At 41.0% G+C, this 17,255-nt stretch overlaps 1 protein-coding gene across 3 annotated transcripts in view; it reads right to left on the reverse strand.

Moving 5' to 3' along the window:
• plpp4 (phospholipid phosphatase 4) overlaps positions 1-17,255 on the reverse strand; it is a 250,252-nt gene that overhangs the window by 10,031 nt on the left and 222,966 nt on the right. For 2 of the 3 annotated variants that reach the window (XM_048550709.2, XM_048550712.2), the window contains exon 6: positions 10,310-10,480. In XM_048550709.2, the coding sequence (XP_048406666.1) occupies positions 10,310-10,480 (171 nt within the window). Of the gene's footprint in view, positions 1-9,215; positions 9,286-10,309; positions 10,481-17,255 lie in introns of all 3 variants that reach the window. The other variant, XM_048550710.2, reaches the window with a different exon arrangement.

The following is a 17,255-nucleotide window of genomic DNA, read 5'->3' on the forward strand; positions in this document are numbered from 1 at the left end:
GGCTTCAGATCGGTATGACAGGTCGGCACAACATTGAAGGCCAAAGGGCCTGTACTGTGCTGTAGTGTTCTATGTTCTATGTAATTATATGGAAGAATGATTTTGTGGTTCAATACAGAAATATATAATATTTACAGGTGTGTAAATACAAAAAATGGAAGTACGTAGAGTTTATTTTAAAAATAACTTACATAATCATTGAGCAGAGGTTTGTAGTTACTCTGCCAGTGTCATAGCACTCTGCTATCTCAATCATTTTTAAAATTTGGCAATTGTATCTGTATGTTTCATTAGCTCTGTGCCAGAATATTTTCCTCAGAGTGTGTAGGTCACTTGCTGTGTTATGATGGGATTGCAGAAACTTCATTTCCATTTGGTCCTTTAGTTCCCCGCATAAATATACTTGTCATCTCCAGCCTTTGAATTAGCAGAGAAACGATTAATTCAACCCACTTTAATCTGGATTAATACCTTAAATGTGAACAGCTGTGATTGAAAATCTCAGAACCAAGAGTCGATAAAATGCAAACTTTCTATCTCTTCTTTAACAGGAACTTTTAGTTGAACTACAGTTGGCACTTTATTCCACTTCAGTAATACAAAGATGTAAATCATGTGTTGGTTAGATAGTTGGAATATGATGCCAACAATGTGGGTTCAATTCTCATCACTGCTTGAGGTTACCATGAAGGGGTCTCCTTCTCAACCTCTCCCCTCACCAGACATATGGTGGCCCTCAGGTTAAACCACCACCAGTTGCCTCTATCTAATGAAAGAGCAGCTCTATGGTCTGGTTAGACAATGGTTACTTGGTAAAAGGTAATTAAAGCTGTTTCATCAAACTGATAATTTTGATATTGATGAGTTTTTTTCTTTACCCGTTGTCTAATGCCACTGCCTACATTCATAGGGTTTCTTTCAGGACTAACTCTGCCGCCCTGTACCCTTCCCTGGTCTAATATGGTCTGCATGAATACCAGTGCAGTGTGACTGGAGCACTTGCTTTGCATTCACAGCAGTGTGAAATGGTAGCTAAGCACAGCCTTTTCCAAATACTTGCTGGTTTAGTCTCTAAGAAATCCTTAACAGGTTGTGAACATTGACAGTCACGATAAATCAGTTGGTACTAATGACTACTACAATATCTGCTAACAAGCCTGTGTTTTAAAGGAACATCAGGCTTTGAGGGCACCTGATGACAGGTAATTGGCCTGAAACATTAATTCAGTTCCTCACTCTATAGGTGTTGCCAGACCTGCTGAATATTTCCACTATTTTGTGCTTTTATTCCCAGCATCTGCAACGTTCTGATTCTGACAATGGAATTTATATGTATTTTAAGTAGCAGCTGCATTAAGTAGAAATTTGTACAGGATAAATGTGACATTGTATCGAGTATTACAATGCACAAATAATTTTATGTAAATTCAGTTGTAAATGCTTTATCTTTCATATTAGAAGATGTCATTTTGGTACATTGTTCCCTGTGGTTTCATGATGGGCAGAAAAAGTATAACGGATTTTTTTTTGTTTTTATCTGAAAGAATTGTGTATTTAAAATAAAGAGCTAAGAATTTAAATGAAATGTACAACCTCCATGATATTTTTGAAGTGCTCCAAAATATTTCACAGAGCTCTAAAGGAAACTAAAAACCGAGTCAAAGAAACAGAAGGAATGGCTACAGTCAGATGGTGGGCACCATGGGTGTCAGGTGTAAGTGTCAACAGCAGCTGAAGGAGACAAATCTCACTGGTCAGATGAAAAGAGGAAGGAAAGGACAAGAGATGAGAGTCAGAGGAGTGGCGTGTTGGAGATTGATGAAGGCTGCTGAGATAAAGAGGTGTAAATATCATATTTTTGCAAGATCCACTAAGACAATGTGCAGCACATGGAGAGCCAACACAAACAAACCAGTTTATTCTAGCGTAAACACATTTATATAAATATAAATACATGTACCTAAATATGCACATGTACATAAATCTCTAAGTTTTATTAATTTTTGTTTGATTTATCGGAAACGTCTCAAATGACTTCAAATAGCTATCTATCACAATAAACAGTTTATTACCCTTCTAATTTCTTTATGAAAATGTTACACAATGTTAAAAATATCACACAACTGATATATGTCTCTTATAGAGTTATAGAGGCAAAAAAAGCATGGCAACAGACTCTTCAGTCTAACTAGTACATGTCAACCATGTTCCCAAACTAATCTAGTCCCACCTACCTGTGTTTGGCCCATATCCCTCCAAGCCTTTTCAATTCAGGTACTCATTAAAATTAAACATTATAACTGTACTTTCATCCACCGTATCCTCGGGCAGTTCATTCCACACACTAACCATTCTCTATGTAAAAAAGTTCCCCCTCATTTCCTTTCTAAATCTTTATCCTCTCACTGTGAAAAAAATAGTCCCCTAGTTTTGAACTCTCCTGTTTTTGGGAAAAGACATTTGCTATTCCCTTATCTGTGCCCCTCATGATTTTATAAACCTCCCTCAACTTCCTATAAGCCAGTGAAAAAAAAGTCCCAGCCTATTTTTATAACTCAAACCATCCATTCCTGGAAAATCTCTTCTGAACCCTCTCCAGTTTAATAATATCCTTATCATAACAGGGCAATCAGCACAGGACAAAATAGTCCAGAAGAGGCCTCAGCAGCAATATGTTTAACCTCAATGTGACCTTCCAACTCTTATAGTGAAAAGTCTGAGCAAGCATGCTAAATGCCTTCTTAACCACCCTGTCAACCTGTGAAACAAAATTCAAAGAATTGTGTACCTGAACCCTTAGTTGTCTCTGTTCTATAACACTACCCAGGGCCCCACCATTAATTTTATAAGTCTTCCCTTGTTTGTTTTGCCAAAATGCAATACTTCATATTCATTCAAATTAAACTCCATTTGCCACTCCTCAGCCCATTGGCCCAATTGATCGAGATTTCTTTGTAATCTAGATAACCTCTTCACTGTTCATTATACCACCAACTCTGGTGTCATCCACAAACCTACGAACTATGCTTCCTCTCTTCTCTTCCAAATAATTTATATAAATGACAAACAAAAGTAGACTCAGCAGTGATCCCTGTTGTTTATCATTTATTTACAAATCAAACCTAACCACAGGTTTCCTATTCCAAACAAGATACTCCCTTTCTTTACTCAAAATTTCAGAAGTTGGGTAAGGACTTTGACCCATTTTAACCTGAAACTGATTAGATTATTTTTCTAACAAGATCTGAAATTCCCCGTCATAGACAAGTCTGTTTGACTCTCACTCGCATTTGAACTGGTTATACGTGTAGACTGTGTGTGAGTAACTGGTGATACTCTGTTTCTATCATGATTCTTTTACTGTCTGGATTTCTTTTTTCCACTGATTGTGCTAAATGTGGCTTCAGCAAAGAAAACCTTATCGTAAGTTTTCTTCGAAGGAACAATTAACTGGCATTCAACTGGTAATAGAATAAGTTGTTACAATAAATAAAAAAGTCACAAATTTTTGAGTCAATAACATCTGTCATTTCTTGCTGTTTGTACATAGCAATTGTTCAGAAGACCATGTTTAACAATTTTTCCTGTGCAATTTGCTGCTCTGTTTGAAGTAGGACGATGATTCAATGGTTCACCCTATTCATTCTCATGAAATTTGAAAGCTCTCCTGAACAAAACTCAGCATTGTTGTCGGATACAATTTCTTCTGGAAACCCAGAAGCTGCAATCAAATGACACAAAATCTCTACAGTTTTGCTAGTTTTTGTGGTATTTATCAGAAACGTCTCAATCCACTTCAAGTAGCTTGTGTCACAATGAACAGCTGTTGCCTTTAAAATTCTACAAAATCAATGCATAGCCTCTGCCATCCTCGAACTGGCCATTTTCATGTCTGCAAAGATATCAGTGGCTGCCTGGTTTCTGCAGCTTGAGATATTCTATACTATTTAATCCTGGGCTCCAAAGATAGCTCCTTGCTAGACTCTTTGTCAAACACATCCCTAAGTGTTGATCATGAAGTTTAAATAGAAACTAACCTTTCTGGAATGACAATGCTGGCTCCCACAAAACACAACCTTCTTCAACTGACAACTCATTCTTAATTATAAAAAGGGCCTGATTTCTAAATCCAGTATCTATGTTGACTAGCTAATGGCAACCTAGCCATATACCTTTGACAACAAAGGAGCTCAACCATTTGTTCAGCCAGTGCCATCTCCTGGGATTGTCAATTCGTCAACATTTGAAAGTGAAACTACATTCTTCCTGAGGGCAGCACGGTGGTTCGGTGGTTCAGTGGTTAGCCTCACAACCCCAGGGACCCAGCCTCGGGTGATGATCTATGTGAATTTTGCACATTCTCCCCGTGTCTACGTGGGTTTCCTCCAGGTGCTCTGATGTCCTCCCCCAGTTCAAAGATACCCAAGTTAGATGGATTAGCCATGCTAAATTGTCCATGCTAAAGTGTCCAGGGATGTGCAGGCCAGGTGGATAAGCCATGAAAAATGCAGGGTTACAGAGTTGGGTCTGGACAGGCGGGATGCTGTTCGGAGAGTCAGTGTAGTCTTGATGGCCCAAATGGCCTGCTTCCACACTGTAAGGATTCTATGTTGGGTTTTTCAATTGCATACACTTCATGTCACATTTAAAAGGATACAGTATCAAAATGTAGTTCTGCATTTGCTCTGTGACTGAAGTGGGCCCTGATTGGCTAAAAGTCTATTTCAATTGTGGAATCACAACTGAACAAGTATTTATGAAATGTTCTTAATCCAAAAATTGCTCACAGGCACTGAGGCAGTTATCCAACATACAATAGATCATAGCAACCCCTGTGTAAGGGGAGCCTTCACATGGTGGCTTAGTCCTTTTGGACACAACATATTGTTTAAGCATTGTGTCAACTTCCAAGTTACATTTACACAGCTTGCAGGCTTTGTCACACTCTTTTGTCCAAAATCACAGAAAACTCTTTCTCAAGAGTTTGTTCAAAGATGCGTTAAGGGTCAGGAATTTGGTTAGAAGCGACTGTAATAGTTTACTAGATTTATTGGAAATCTGAGCTCCAGTAGTGTGCATTTCTTATTGTTTGAACTTTGCTTTGTGGAGGATGTAAATGACTTTTGTTCACCCCGTGACCCCAACACTGAAACTTGGAAACATTTCACATTTGACTGTTCCGGCCCGAACTGCATACTTACCCAAAAGCTGCAGCTGCCTACCCGGAGCTGAAATATGTCTGTCATCCAAACAGCACATTCCTGCCTGAATTCATTGCAAAATTTGGCTCTTCACCCTTGAAAGATTCAGGAGGACTGAAGGAATGCCAAACTACAGTTATTAAAGCTGAAATTGACTGAGGTGGATGCTAATAGACAAGTATAACTTTGGCTCATCATCTAATTCAAATGCAGATAGGCATTTGTCAGATATAATTTTGAAAAAAATATGTTCCCCTCCCCACCCCGAGAACACAGTGAATAGATCTTTAACATTTTGCAAATGACAGGCATCCACCCTATTCAGTATCCCTAAGATCTTATATATTTCCATAAGAATACCTCTCATTCTTCTAAGCTCCAATGGATATAGGCTGGTTCATGTGTGGAATGAACTTCCTGAGGAACTGGTGGATGTGAGTACAATTACAACACTTGGATAATTACATGAATATGAAAGGTTTGGAGGTAAATGGGCCAGGAGCAGGCAGGTGGGACTAGTTTAGTTTGGGATTATGTTCGGCATGGATTGGTTAGACCAAAGGGTCTGTTTCCATGCTGTATGGCTCTATCTTTGGACTGTGGGAGGAAAGCAGAGCACCTGGAGGAAACACACGCAGATACAGGGAGAATGTGCAAATTCCATACAGACAGTCACCCGAGGCTGGATTTGAACCTTGATCCCTGGTCCTGTGAGGCGTTGGCACTAACCACTAAGCCACAATACTGTGAACTGATGAGTTCAGTGTTTCTGAGATGCTCAGTCCATCGTGCATCTCAGATGGAGTAAAATTGTTACCAGGTCTTACAAAACCTATCCTGGGGAATGATTTCCAATTGGAACAGATACTAATATAACTAACATAAACTGGAAGCAGATTATGACCAGATTCTGACAATAGGACTCTGTCTAACTAAGATTTATTTTGAAAGGGACAAGATTCTCATTTGATCTGATTTAAATGTGGCAGAATTCATTACTTAGCTTCTGAAAACATTATTCAAATTGTGCAAATGACAGGTACAAAAGCTGATTTCAAGCTTCCCAACAGTGATTGATGTCATGCTGGGAATGTTCAGTTCTTGTACTGTTTTTGCATTTCATATTCACCTTGTTCTAACAGCCCTGTCCTTGAAATAATGATCCTGAAAAAGAATCCCCTTATCAACAGGATCTGAAACTCATCAGTGATCACTCTGGGCAGGCTTCGCTATCCCTGGAGGACACAGGACCAATGCTGGGCTGGTCCACAGTTTGCCAATTTGGCAAAACTTGGGACAAGTCAGTTGAGGCTGCTCAAGTTGAGAGGGCATCCTGCCATTACTGTGGGCAGGGAGAGGGGGGTAGTCCTTTTTAAATGTCACCAGCTCTCACAATGGTGCTGTTGCAGATGTTGCCAGTTTTTATTGAATATATTTTACCAGGGTTAACTTTGAGTGGGTGGGGGTGATGGTGGAGGGGAGGTCTTTCATTTTCTGGTTCCTTGCCTTTTTTGCCTGTATCTGACAGCGGCATTGCCACTCTATCAATGCTCGAGGCCCTTCTGTTGGCCCCCAAACTTTGGGAGCTGCCCTCTGTCCACCAGGGTGCCTGGACGCTTTCTGCTCACTCATTGTCCATCTGTTTCAAAAACAACACCAGGCACATCATGCTGATGCTGTTTGTGGCTTGGACCTGGAAATAAACCAAAGAAAAGGTCCTCACTATGGTGATAGGCTTTGATGAATATGTGAATGGGTTGTGGAGGTACATTATTGTTTCTGTGATCTCAGTGATCGTATTTGTGTATTGGATTGAACCCTGCACAGCTCAGACCCTCTTGTTCCTCAGCCATCCATTATGTAGTGTGAATCAAAAGAAATAGAGTTTATCAATCTCTGAGAGGTTTATCCTGAGCTTGCATTAGCACTGAAGAGCCCACTCTAGAAAAAAAAATCAAACATCAAACTCAGAGCGAAAATCCAATTCCTTTTACAGATTTGGAGTACCGCGTTTCATGAATGTGTTATGTGAACATACAAATTTGCAGCAGGAGTAGGCCATTCAGCCCTTCAAAGCTACTCAGATATACAATAAAGTCGTGGCCGATCAGATTGCAGCCTCAAGCCCGTACTCCAGCCTGTCCCCAATAACCTTTGACTCCCTTGTCAGTCAAGAATCTGCCTCTGTCCTAAAGTATTCAATGAGCCTGCCTCACCCAGATTCTGGGGAAGTGAGTTTGAAAGAATCACAGCTCTCTGACAGAGAGAAAAATAATTCTCATGTCTATCTTAAATGTAAGATCCCTTTTAGTCTTAGACTTTACTTAAGGGACGGCGATGACAGTGGTATCTCTCCCATTGTTTGCAAAACTAGCATTTTTTTTAAGTTCTTGCATTACTCAGCAGACCCACTATTGAGATTAGTCTGTCCAGTATGGGAGAATTCTTTACGACAGGGAGTAGCTGAGGAAATAATCATTGAAACTTTTACGGTAGATGCACATTTCAAACAGTGAAAGTTAAGAGTGTTATGGAGAGACAATATGATAGCATGATTAGTCAGGAGTTAATCTGGAAATGATCTACCACATGCAAGGTATCTCCTCGTGAATGTAAACCTCCATGCTTCTACACTACATCACTGGCCTGCATTTTGCAATTATAAAGGTGAAGAAACTGTTGGCGTTTTCCATCACGACTGCGTAAAACTGAGAGTGGCACATGTACAGTTCAGAAAATCATAGGATCCCTACAGTGTGGAAGCAGGCCATTCAGCCCACACTGACCCGCCAAACAGCATCCCACCCAGAACCCACCACCCTGCATTTCCCATGGCTACTCTACTCAGTCTGCACATCTCTGAATACTATGGACAATTTAGCATGGTCAGTCCCTTAAACTTGCTTATCTTTGCATTGGCCATGCTAAATGGCCACACAGCCATGGGGAGAATGTGCAAACTCCATACATACACAGTTGCCCAAGAGTGGAATCAAACCTAGGTCCCTGGTGCTAGTGCTAACCACTGAGCCACTATGCCACCCCAGTAAAACACAAAAATTCAAAAATTGCTATCAGTGATTTGCCTGTTCCCAGGCACCATGGTAGTCCCAGCAGCAAACAGTTTTTAGAATCACTGAACAAACATGGACATTCCCTTTTACACTGTAATACTCATGTTCAAACCCATCCCAGTACAAAGCTACTTTTTGGGTGAAGTTTAAATTAGCTGATTGGAGTCTTACCTGCTGTCTGTAAAGACTTCTTTTCACCTCTTTACTGGAATGCCTGTTGACTAAGATACCAATCAGGCCTCAACTGGATAGTGATGATCCCAACACAGCCTTCTCACCACAGACATAATCAGGGCAAAAGCACGGCAGTATGTCCTCTTGCCACCCTCTTGCCTAATTAAATGCCCCTTCAGCAGTAAGCCCACCACAAAGGAGGGCATTAAATATCACCCCTCACCAGTGCAGTGCAACTGTTTGCTTATTAATTCATAACTTACTCTGAAATTTTCTCTGACCCTGGAGAATTAATTTTAAATTTGTGTCAACTCAAATCTTTCCTCGATGGTAAAAAGCAATGCAAAAGTGATTTTTTTCAGTGTGTTGATGATATTTCAACCTCTGCTCTAATCCCACATAAATGTCTCAATCTTTATGTCACTCTATAAAATTTAGAAGTAGCAAATGCTAAGCAGTGCATTTTAGCTCACGTTTGCTTCTGTGATAATACTTCAATATAATTGACTAAGTCCCCTGCGTGATGTCATCACTGTTGCTGGATGCCTGGTGATGCCCTTGATCTGCTGCTGGATTCAAATTAACTCTGGGAAAGGTGAATCCATAGCACAAAGATTGCTAGATCTTTGTGAATAGCTTTTCCTGAGGTCGGGATGACTGCTGTTACTGACAGCCAAATCTGGGCCAACGTTTCTCTGTCACTTTGATTGTGGTATTTAAAAGAAAAAGGTTAATAATTCTGGTAAAGTACAAATGTGTTACATACCTTTGAGTATTTGCACAATGCAATTTCTAGCTTTTATGATTTAGGAGAATATTGCCATAGGGTGTCCTTCCTGAGAATCAAGTAACAGACAATGATCATACATTCTATTTGTTTCTCCATATTAGGTTTCCTTAAGAGAAATTTCACATATTTGGTCCCATGTTTCTCTCTGATTCTGACTCAGTGACCTTAGAAAAATATCTTCCTCCATCACAAAATAATATTACAAGTACTGAGATCTCTATTTCCTTGACCTCCTATCTATACTACTCCTGTAAAAAAAAACATAAACTTATCTTTTGATTTGGTGCATAAGAGCCTTCTGGACTCAACAATGAGCTTAGCAGTTTCAAATTGAAACTGGCACTCCCATTTTTTCCATGTGGCTGGTGAACTCTTTCTAATGTCATTCATCTCTGGTACTCAACAACTGTGGCACATAGCAAACACCCACGAGTGGAATGAATGACTAGTTCTTCCATATTGTAGCTGGTAACTGAATGACAGCATAGGTTAAGACAATCAAACAATGCATCTTTGTCCACAGTGGGTTCAGTCTTCTGATATCTTCTGGATCCAAGTGACCACTCATGTCAAAAACTTGGAAACTCTTTGTCATCTCACTGTGTTTTGTTGTGAATTGCAAACATCTTGTTGTGTACAGTGTGGACCAGAATGAATTGATTCCCTCTTTCAGGAAAGAAAATGCTGAGATGTGACTCACTAACCAACAGTGGCTGATCAATGAGCTTTCCTCAAGAAAGGTCAGGACTGGTGCGTTTTAAAGTGAGTGCAATTTTTCATGTGAATAATGATGAACAAACAATATTGACTGAATATTTTTACACCAGTTGGCTTGCCAATTCAAGTTTCCTCTCCCTTTCCTTATTTTGTGAAATGAGCAAAGCATGAATGTCGATAAACCCATGCAAACATTGAAGCATTCGATCATTAAGTCTCTACACACAAGGCTTGCAAGTCATGTATAAGAGTAACATAATAAAATGTTCACTCTGAAATTACCATCTTCATTGAGGCAATTACAACCAAAGCAATATTTTTACACGGGAAGTTTGACAACCAGCTTAGCTCACCTTGCCAGTGGTGTTTGTAATCGCAAGTCCTCGACAAGGCAATCATCACAGCACAGTACAAAGGGAGGATAGCTGCGCACAGTCTCCAACTTTTTCCTTGACCAATATCCGTGAAGCAGTGCAATTTTCCAGCTAAGTAGAAGGTGGTAAACCCCAGACCTGAAAAAGCAACTAGAACATGGAAGGAATTTTCTTTTAATTGCAGGTCTTATATAAGTCACCACTACTTTTGGATCTTACAAGCAAGACACAAAGCAATTATAATGAAAATCACTTTTACTTTTAAAGTTCACTTATGTTCCTACCTGATGTATCTTTTCAGACAAGCCTAGGGCGGGAGGACAGGTCTTAACAATGGTACTATGTCTGGAGAAAATGTGACTGGAGGGGGTGATTGGTTGTCAATATTTCATTTTGTAAATGAAACTTTATATCTGCTCCATGAGGTGGCAAATGCCAAGAACTGACTAGACACTATCAAATGCTTTGTGCATGAAAACAATCATGTTTGAGTTAGGAGAGGTGGTGACAAGTTGTTGTCGGCGTCCACGTGAAAACTAACATTGTGCTTTTGGATGATTGAGCAAGGACAGAACGTCAATGGGAAGCCTGACGGGTCTGAGCGTAGATCCTGGGGGACTGCAGAAGTAACAGTGTGGAAACAGGAGGAAGAACCACTGCATGTTTAGGTACAACTCAAGTTGACTTTGGCCCTTGGAATTTATTTCCTCACCTTGTGAAAACACTTCGCTTTGTCTCTATTACATCTTTCAAGTGTCCTTATAGATCAGGACTTCAGCACTATGAATATAAGTGAGCTGGCTCTGTTGTGTTGATTTGAAGTGGTGAGTTTATAATACTTTCAAAATGACAAAAATACCATTGCACTTCTGTTATAAATTGTTTTGAATAATACATAAAGGAAGTGTTGATTTGAATAATGTATGCTATCTGTATTCTATTCTTTGGGAGCACATAGCTCCTGCAATGACTAAACTAAAATGTTTTATCTTTATCTTAAGTAACCGCTTTCAATGTTCTGCAGTGATAGATAATTAGCATCACTGCTGCTCTACAAATCTGAGAGACCAAAAGATTTTAATTGTGCTTGTGCTATTGTATAACAGTGCTCTACGTTCTCCTAAAAATAATGAAATTAGATGTGTTCATAACGGAACTGTATTTCCCAGTGCTTGTTCGCCAACTTTGTAAGGCTCTAAAGATTAAGACATCAATCAAAAACATTCTCAATTTTTTGACAGAGAACAGGCACTGCACTGAAAAAGTGAAGAAACAGAGACACAAGCACAAAAAATACATTAGTGTTACATCAGCATTCCAGTCTTCAGGATTTTAATTGTCATTTAAAAAAAAATTTGCAGAACTTTAAGGTACTGTATGGTGGTTCTACTGAGGCTGCATTCTTCAAATTTTGCCTTTGTCACCGACCTTTTCCCAGCCAAGTGTGAGAACAGGTCATTTGTGTTTAAGTATGTCTGCTTCCACTTCTCTGTAATTGAAAAATGAAATATACAAATGCACCTCTGGATGACTTGTGCTCCGGAACTTACCACTCCCCTAGCCAAGCTGCTCCAGTACAGCTACAACACTGGTATCTACCCAGCAGTGTGAAAGATTGCCCAGCTATGACCAGTACACAAAAAGCAGGACAAATCCAACCAGGCCAATTCCAACCCAACAGCCTTCTGTCGATCATCAGTAAAGTGATGGAATGTGTCATCAACATTGCTGTTAAGCAGCACCTGCTCAGCAATAACCTGCTCAGTGATGCCCAGTTTGGGTTCCAGCTGGGCCACTCAGCTCCTGACCTCATTACAGCCTTAGTTCAAACATGGGCAAAAGAGCTGAATTCCAGAGGTGAGGTGAGAGTGACAGCCCTTTATATCAAAGTTGCATTTGCCCAAGTGTGGCATCAAGGAGCCCGAACAAAACTGGAATCAATGGGTATCAGGGGGCAAACTCTCTGGTGGTCATTGGATAAACATACAGATGATGATGGAATAGTGTAGGTTAGATGGGCTTCAGATTGGTTTCACGGGTCGGCGCAACATCAAGGGTTGAAGGGCCTGCACTGCGTTGTAATGTTCTATATGTTCTATGGTTGGAGTCATGCCTGACACATAGGAAGATAGTCGTGGTTGTTGGAAGTCAATCATCTCAGCTCCAGGACATCTCTGCAGGAGTTCCTCAGGGTAGTGACCTAGGCCCAAGCATCTTCAACTGCTTCATCAATGGTCTTCCCTCTATCATTATTTCAGAAGTGGGGATGTGCACCGATGATTGCATAATGTTCAACACCATTCGCGACTCCTCAGATACTGAAGCAGTCCATGCTCACATGCAACAAGACCTGGACAATAGCCAGGCTTGAGTTGACAAGTGGCAAGTGATATTTGTACTACACAAATGCCAGGCTATGACTACTACCAGTGAGAGACAATCTAACCACTGTCCCTTGACATTCAATGATGTTACCATCACTAAATCCTCCACTATCAACATCCTCAGGGTTATCATTGACCAGAAACTCAACTGGTCTCACAGTGGCTACAAGAGCAGGCCAGGAGCTAGGCATACTGTGGCGAATAACTTACCTCCTGACCCTCAAAGCCTGTCCACCATCTACACAGCTCAAATCAGGAGTGTGATGGAATATTCACCTCTTGCCTGGATGAGCACAGCCCCAACAATACTCAAAAGGTTTGACACCATCCAAGACAAAACAGCCCACATGATTGTATATCTACAAACATTCACTCCCTTCACCACCGATGCTCAGTAGCTGCAGTGTGTACTATCTGCAAGATGCACTGCAGAAATTCACCAAAGATCCTTAGACAGTACCTTCTAAACCCATGACCACTTCCATCTAGAAGGACGATGTCAGCGGGCATATGGGAAAACCACCACCTTCAAGTTCCCCTCCAAGCCATTCACCATCCGATCTGGAAATATATCCCCGTTCCTTCACTGTCGCTAGATCAAGATCCTGGAATTCCCTCCCTAATAGCATTGTGGGTCAACCCGCAGCAGGTGGACTGCAGTGGTTCAAGAAGGAAGATCACCACCACCTTCTCAAGGGCAAATAGGGATGGGCAAGAAATGCTGGCCAGTCAGCTCTGCCCATGTCCCACAAATGAATAGAAAATAAAATTGACATATCAAATTTTCTATATTGCACACTGGAGCAGTTTATGGTAATTTGAAACACTCTCCACGTAATTTTGGGGTTTAACCTCTAGCTTAACCAACTGAAATCATAAATGAGTTGCTTTGTACTCATCAGCAAATAGTCAAACTGACTTTAAACCAACATTTGCTTTCCATTATCAAGATAAAATCATGATCAAATTAAAAGCATCCTGCAGGATATTGTTGGGATGTGCTGATGCAGTCTTGAATGGAAACATTGCAGTTCACTTCATAAGAACAAACCTTCCAGGTATGTACTTTGTATCTAATGTTGCGCAGAAGCTCTGTGACAGAGTTGCAGTCACAGATATTTGAACATCTTAAGCAGCTGTATTGCATTATTTATACTTATTCACAATGTAAGTATGTTTTGATGCTGAGGACAAATGCGGCTGCAGCAATAACCTCTCAGTTCTCTTTTAGTTCTAAAACAAAATTTTTCAAGATAAGTTCCTTTAATGATCGTCAATGTGTGACAGATCTACAACAAATCCAAAATGCTGTCTTATCTCTATAGCAATATTCCAATTAAATGATCAATTCCTTGATGTCAGATGGAGTGAATTCACACCAATTTACGCGGGGGTAGGTATCCACAAAGTATAATCAGATATTAATATGATATAATTGACTGAATAAATTGACAAAAAGTATTTTGTTTCATCTGCAGCTTAGTAACATAGAAGTATTCCACTGCCTTGTTAGTACCTATAGTTGGTATTAAAGTTAGTGACAAAGAAGTGGAAATTATGTTAGTTAGGTGTCAATCTGAGTACTGTGTTCAGTTCTCCACTCCGTATATCAGGAAGAATGTACTGGCCCTGGGGAATGCAGCACAGCTTCACCAGCAGGACTGGGTGAATAATGAGGTTTAATTATAAGGACAGGTTATATAGACTCTGGGTAGAATCTTACAAGGGTCTGAGCAATATGAGCTATAACATGGGCGATTGCGTGAGAAGTCAGATGAGGTCCTTCTTGAATTTGGGAGCAAATCATTGCATTTGCAAACAGTTCTGGGTAATGAGATAAGGTTATTATGAGGCATGGTGAGATGCTTATTAACAAAGATTATTGCCTGTTAACAGCCTTATTAACAACGTATTGCACCACATTAACATGCACTTTCCTATCCTACTGCAATAATTATTAATGTGCCAGTCAAAGTAGGCACCTGGTGAATTTAGCTCACTGCTTGCTCCTCCAGTCTACCAGTTTGGACACCCATCATCAAGTGTCAGACGGCACAATATAGGCAGCAGCTGCATGCACCTCAGATCTATAGATGTTGGCTTCTGACATTAGGCAGCCTCACAGGACAATGATGGCACTCTCCAATCCAATCCATTTCTGCACTTCAGGATGCACTGGCAACTAACACTGAAAGGCTACAGCATGGACACTTTGTCCACAGGTCTAGGTAGCATGTCAAGGCTGCCCACTTGCTGTGTGAGTACCCATTCACTTCACATCAAACTGGATGCATCCATGCATTGTTTGCCTTGTTGTGCCATGCCATGACCTTTATCGCTTTGGAACATTGGCCAGAGCCTAGAAGCTGCCAGTATTACATGGTGGAACAGGTGTTTCTCTCTCTCTCTCTCTCTCTCTCTCTCTCTCACACACACACACACACACACACACGACATGCACATGCGCACACCAGCATACAAACACGCACACACGCACACCAACACACACAAACACGCATACACACACACACACACACATCAACACACACATGCACACCAGCATACAAACACACACACACACACACACACACACATCAACACACACATGCACACCAGCATACAAACGCACACACACACACCAACACACACACACACCCCAACACACACACACCCCAACACACCAGCACATACACGCACACACACGCACACCAGCATACAAACACACACACACGCATGACAGCACACACACACACACACATGCACACACATAGACACACACACCATCACACACACACACACACACCATCTCTCACACACACACACACACCATCTCTCACACACACACACACCCACCATCACACACACACATACACATGCCATCACACACACACACACACACACACACACACACGCATACACATGCCAAGACACACACACACACACACACACACACACACACACAATCACGCACATGTATGCGCACGTACACACACCATTTCTCTGTCTTTCTCTCTCACTCACACACTCACACAAACAATCGCGCACACACACACACCTCGTCAGTAGCACTCAGTCCAGGGAGTTGACTTTCCTTGGTAGCCCATTAAAGTCAGTCAAGGGGCTCAACAGCAGGGGTCCATGCATTGATTGAGGTAGAGAAGGAAGGAAGGGGACTTGAGGGTACAGTGGCACACTGTGGTGAGAGGACTTGGGGGCATTCAAGGCTGGGGACTGAGGCAGGGATAAGGGCAATATTGAGGTATAAGTGGAAAAATGGTAAGGTATGGAAGGCAATGGGAAGGGAGGTGATGGCATTGACCATCACCATGGCCTCCACTGGGGAAGCATAGAGACCCATGATGGGAATCATCAAAGTGTAACATTGGGGTTCAGGGAGCAAAGGGAAAAGCTGGAGTTTGAGTTCCTTGTGATGCGCTTCCATATTGTTGGCATCAATGGAAATGCACTTTCTGGATACAGCGAGATAAAATTCTGACAGTACCCTGAGGTGGACAGAGTCAATGCCAGTTTGATAGGCAAAAGTACGGGCTAACATTTGCTGAATTGAAGGACATTGAGGGGGCAAAGGCATCAATCATGCACTTGCAAAATGCACCTATACTTCATTTGCAATCACATTGTTGGGTTTGTGAAATACGTACAGCGTAAAAGTGTGTGAGGTTCAAATGCTGGTCATCATGTCAGCAGCCCTTGCAAATTGCACAGAGACCTTAAAAAAACAGGTTTCATTGCTCCTTACTTTTTAGAATGTGTATACTGGCCATAAACTTACAGGAATTCTAAGGACACTGTGAGGCACAGAGCACTGTGTAGGAGATCCAAAACTAAGGTGTGTAGGTTTAATGTGAGAGGGAAAAGATTTGAAAGGGACCTAAGGGGCAACCTTCTCATGCAGAGGGTGGAGCTGCCAGAGGAAGTGGTGGAGGTGGGTACAATTACAACATTTAAAAAGGTGGATCTAAGAATAGGAAAGGTTTAGAGAGAAATGGGCTGAATGCTGGAAAATGGGACTAGGTTAATTTAGGATATCTGATTGGCATGGAAGAGTTAGACCAAAGGGTCTGTTTCTGTGCTGGACATCTCTATGACTCTATAGTCCTAATGTCTGTCCTAAACAGATAAATGATCCCAAGGAGAGATTGAAAAATTGGCTCGATGTTCTTTAGAGTTTAGAAGAATAAGAAATGATCTCATTTCTTGCAATCTGTCACTGGATGAAGTATAAGCTTTTGTGATGGTTCCAGATGGGACCTCCCAAATTGTTCAGTGCCCAGTTGAGGAGGAATGAACTAAATCCTCTTCTTTACTCATTCAACCCCCGGCTGGCTGCAACAAGATTAATTTCAAAAGGATATCTTTCTCCCAGGGCCAAATTAACTTATGCTATAAATGGAGCCAATTTAAACGTTTTCTTGAATTAATAACAAGTGAGTTTATTAATTACAAAATATGAAAAGAATTGGTAACACATGTATATGAGCAATTAGAGTTGAATCCAAACAGGTAAAAGTTATAAAAAA

The sequence above is a fragment of the Stegostoma tigrinum genome, chromosome 20, assembly GCF_030684315.1.
Source record: "Stegostoma tigrinum isolate sSteTig4 chromosome 20, sSteTig4.hap1, whole genome shotgun sequence".
NCBI lineage: Eukaryota > Metazoa > Chordata > Chondrichthyes > Orectolobiformes > Stegostomatidae > Stegostoma > Stegostoma tigrinum.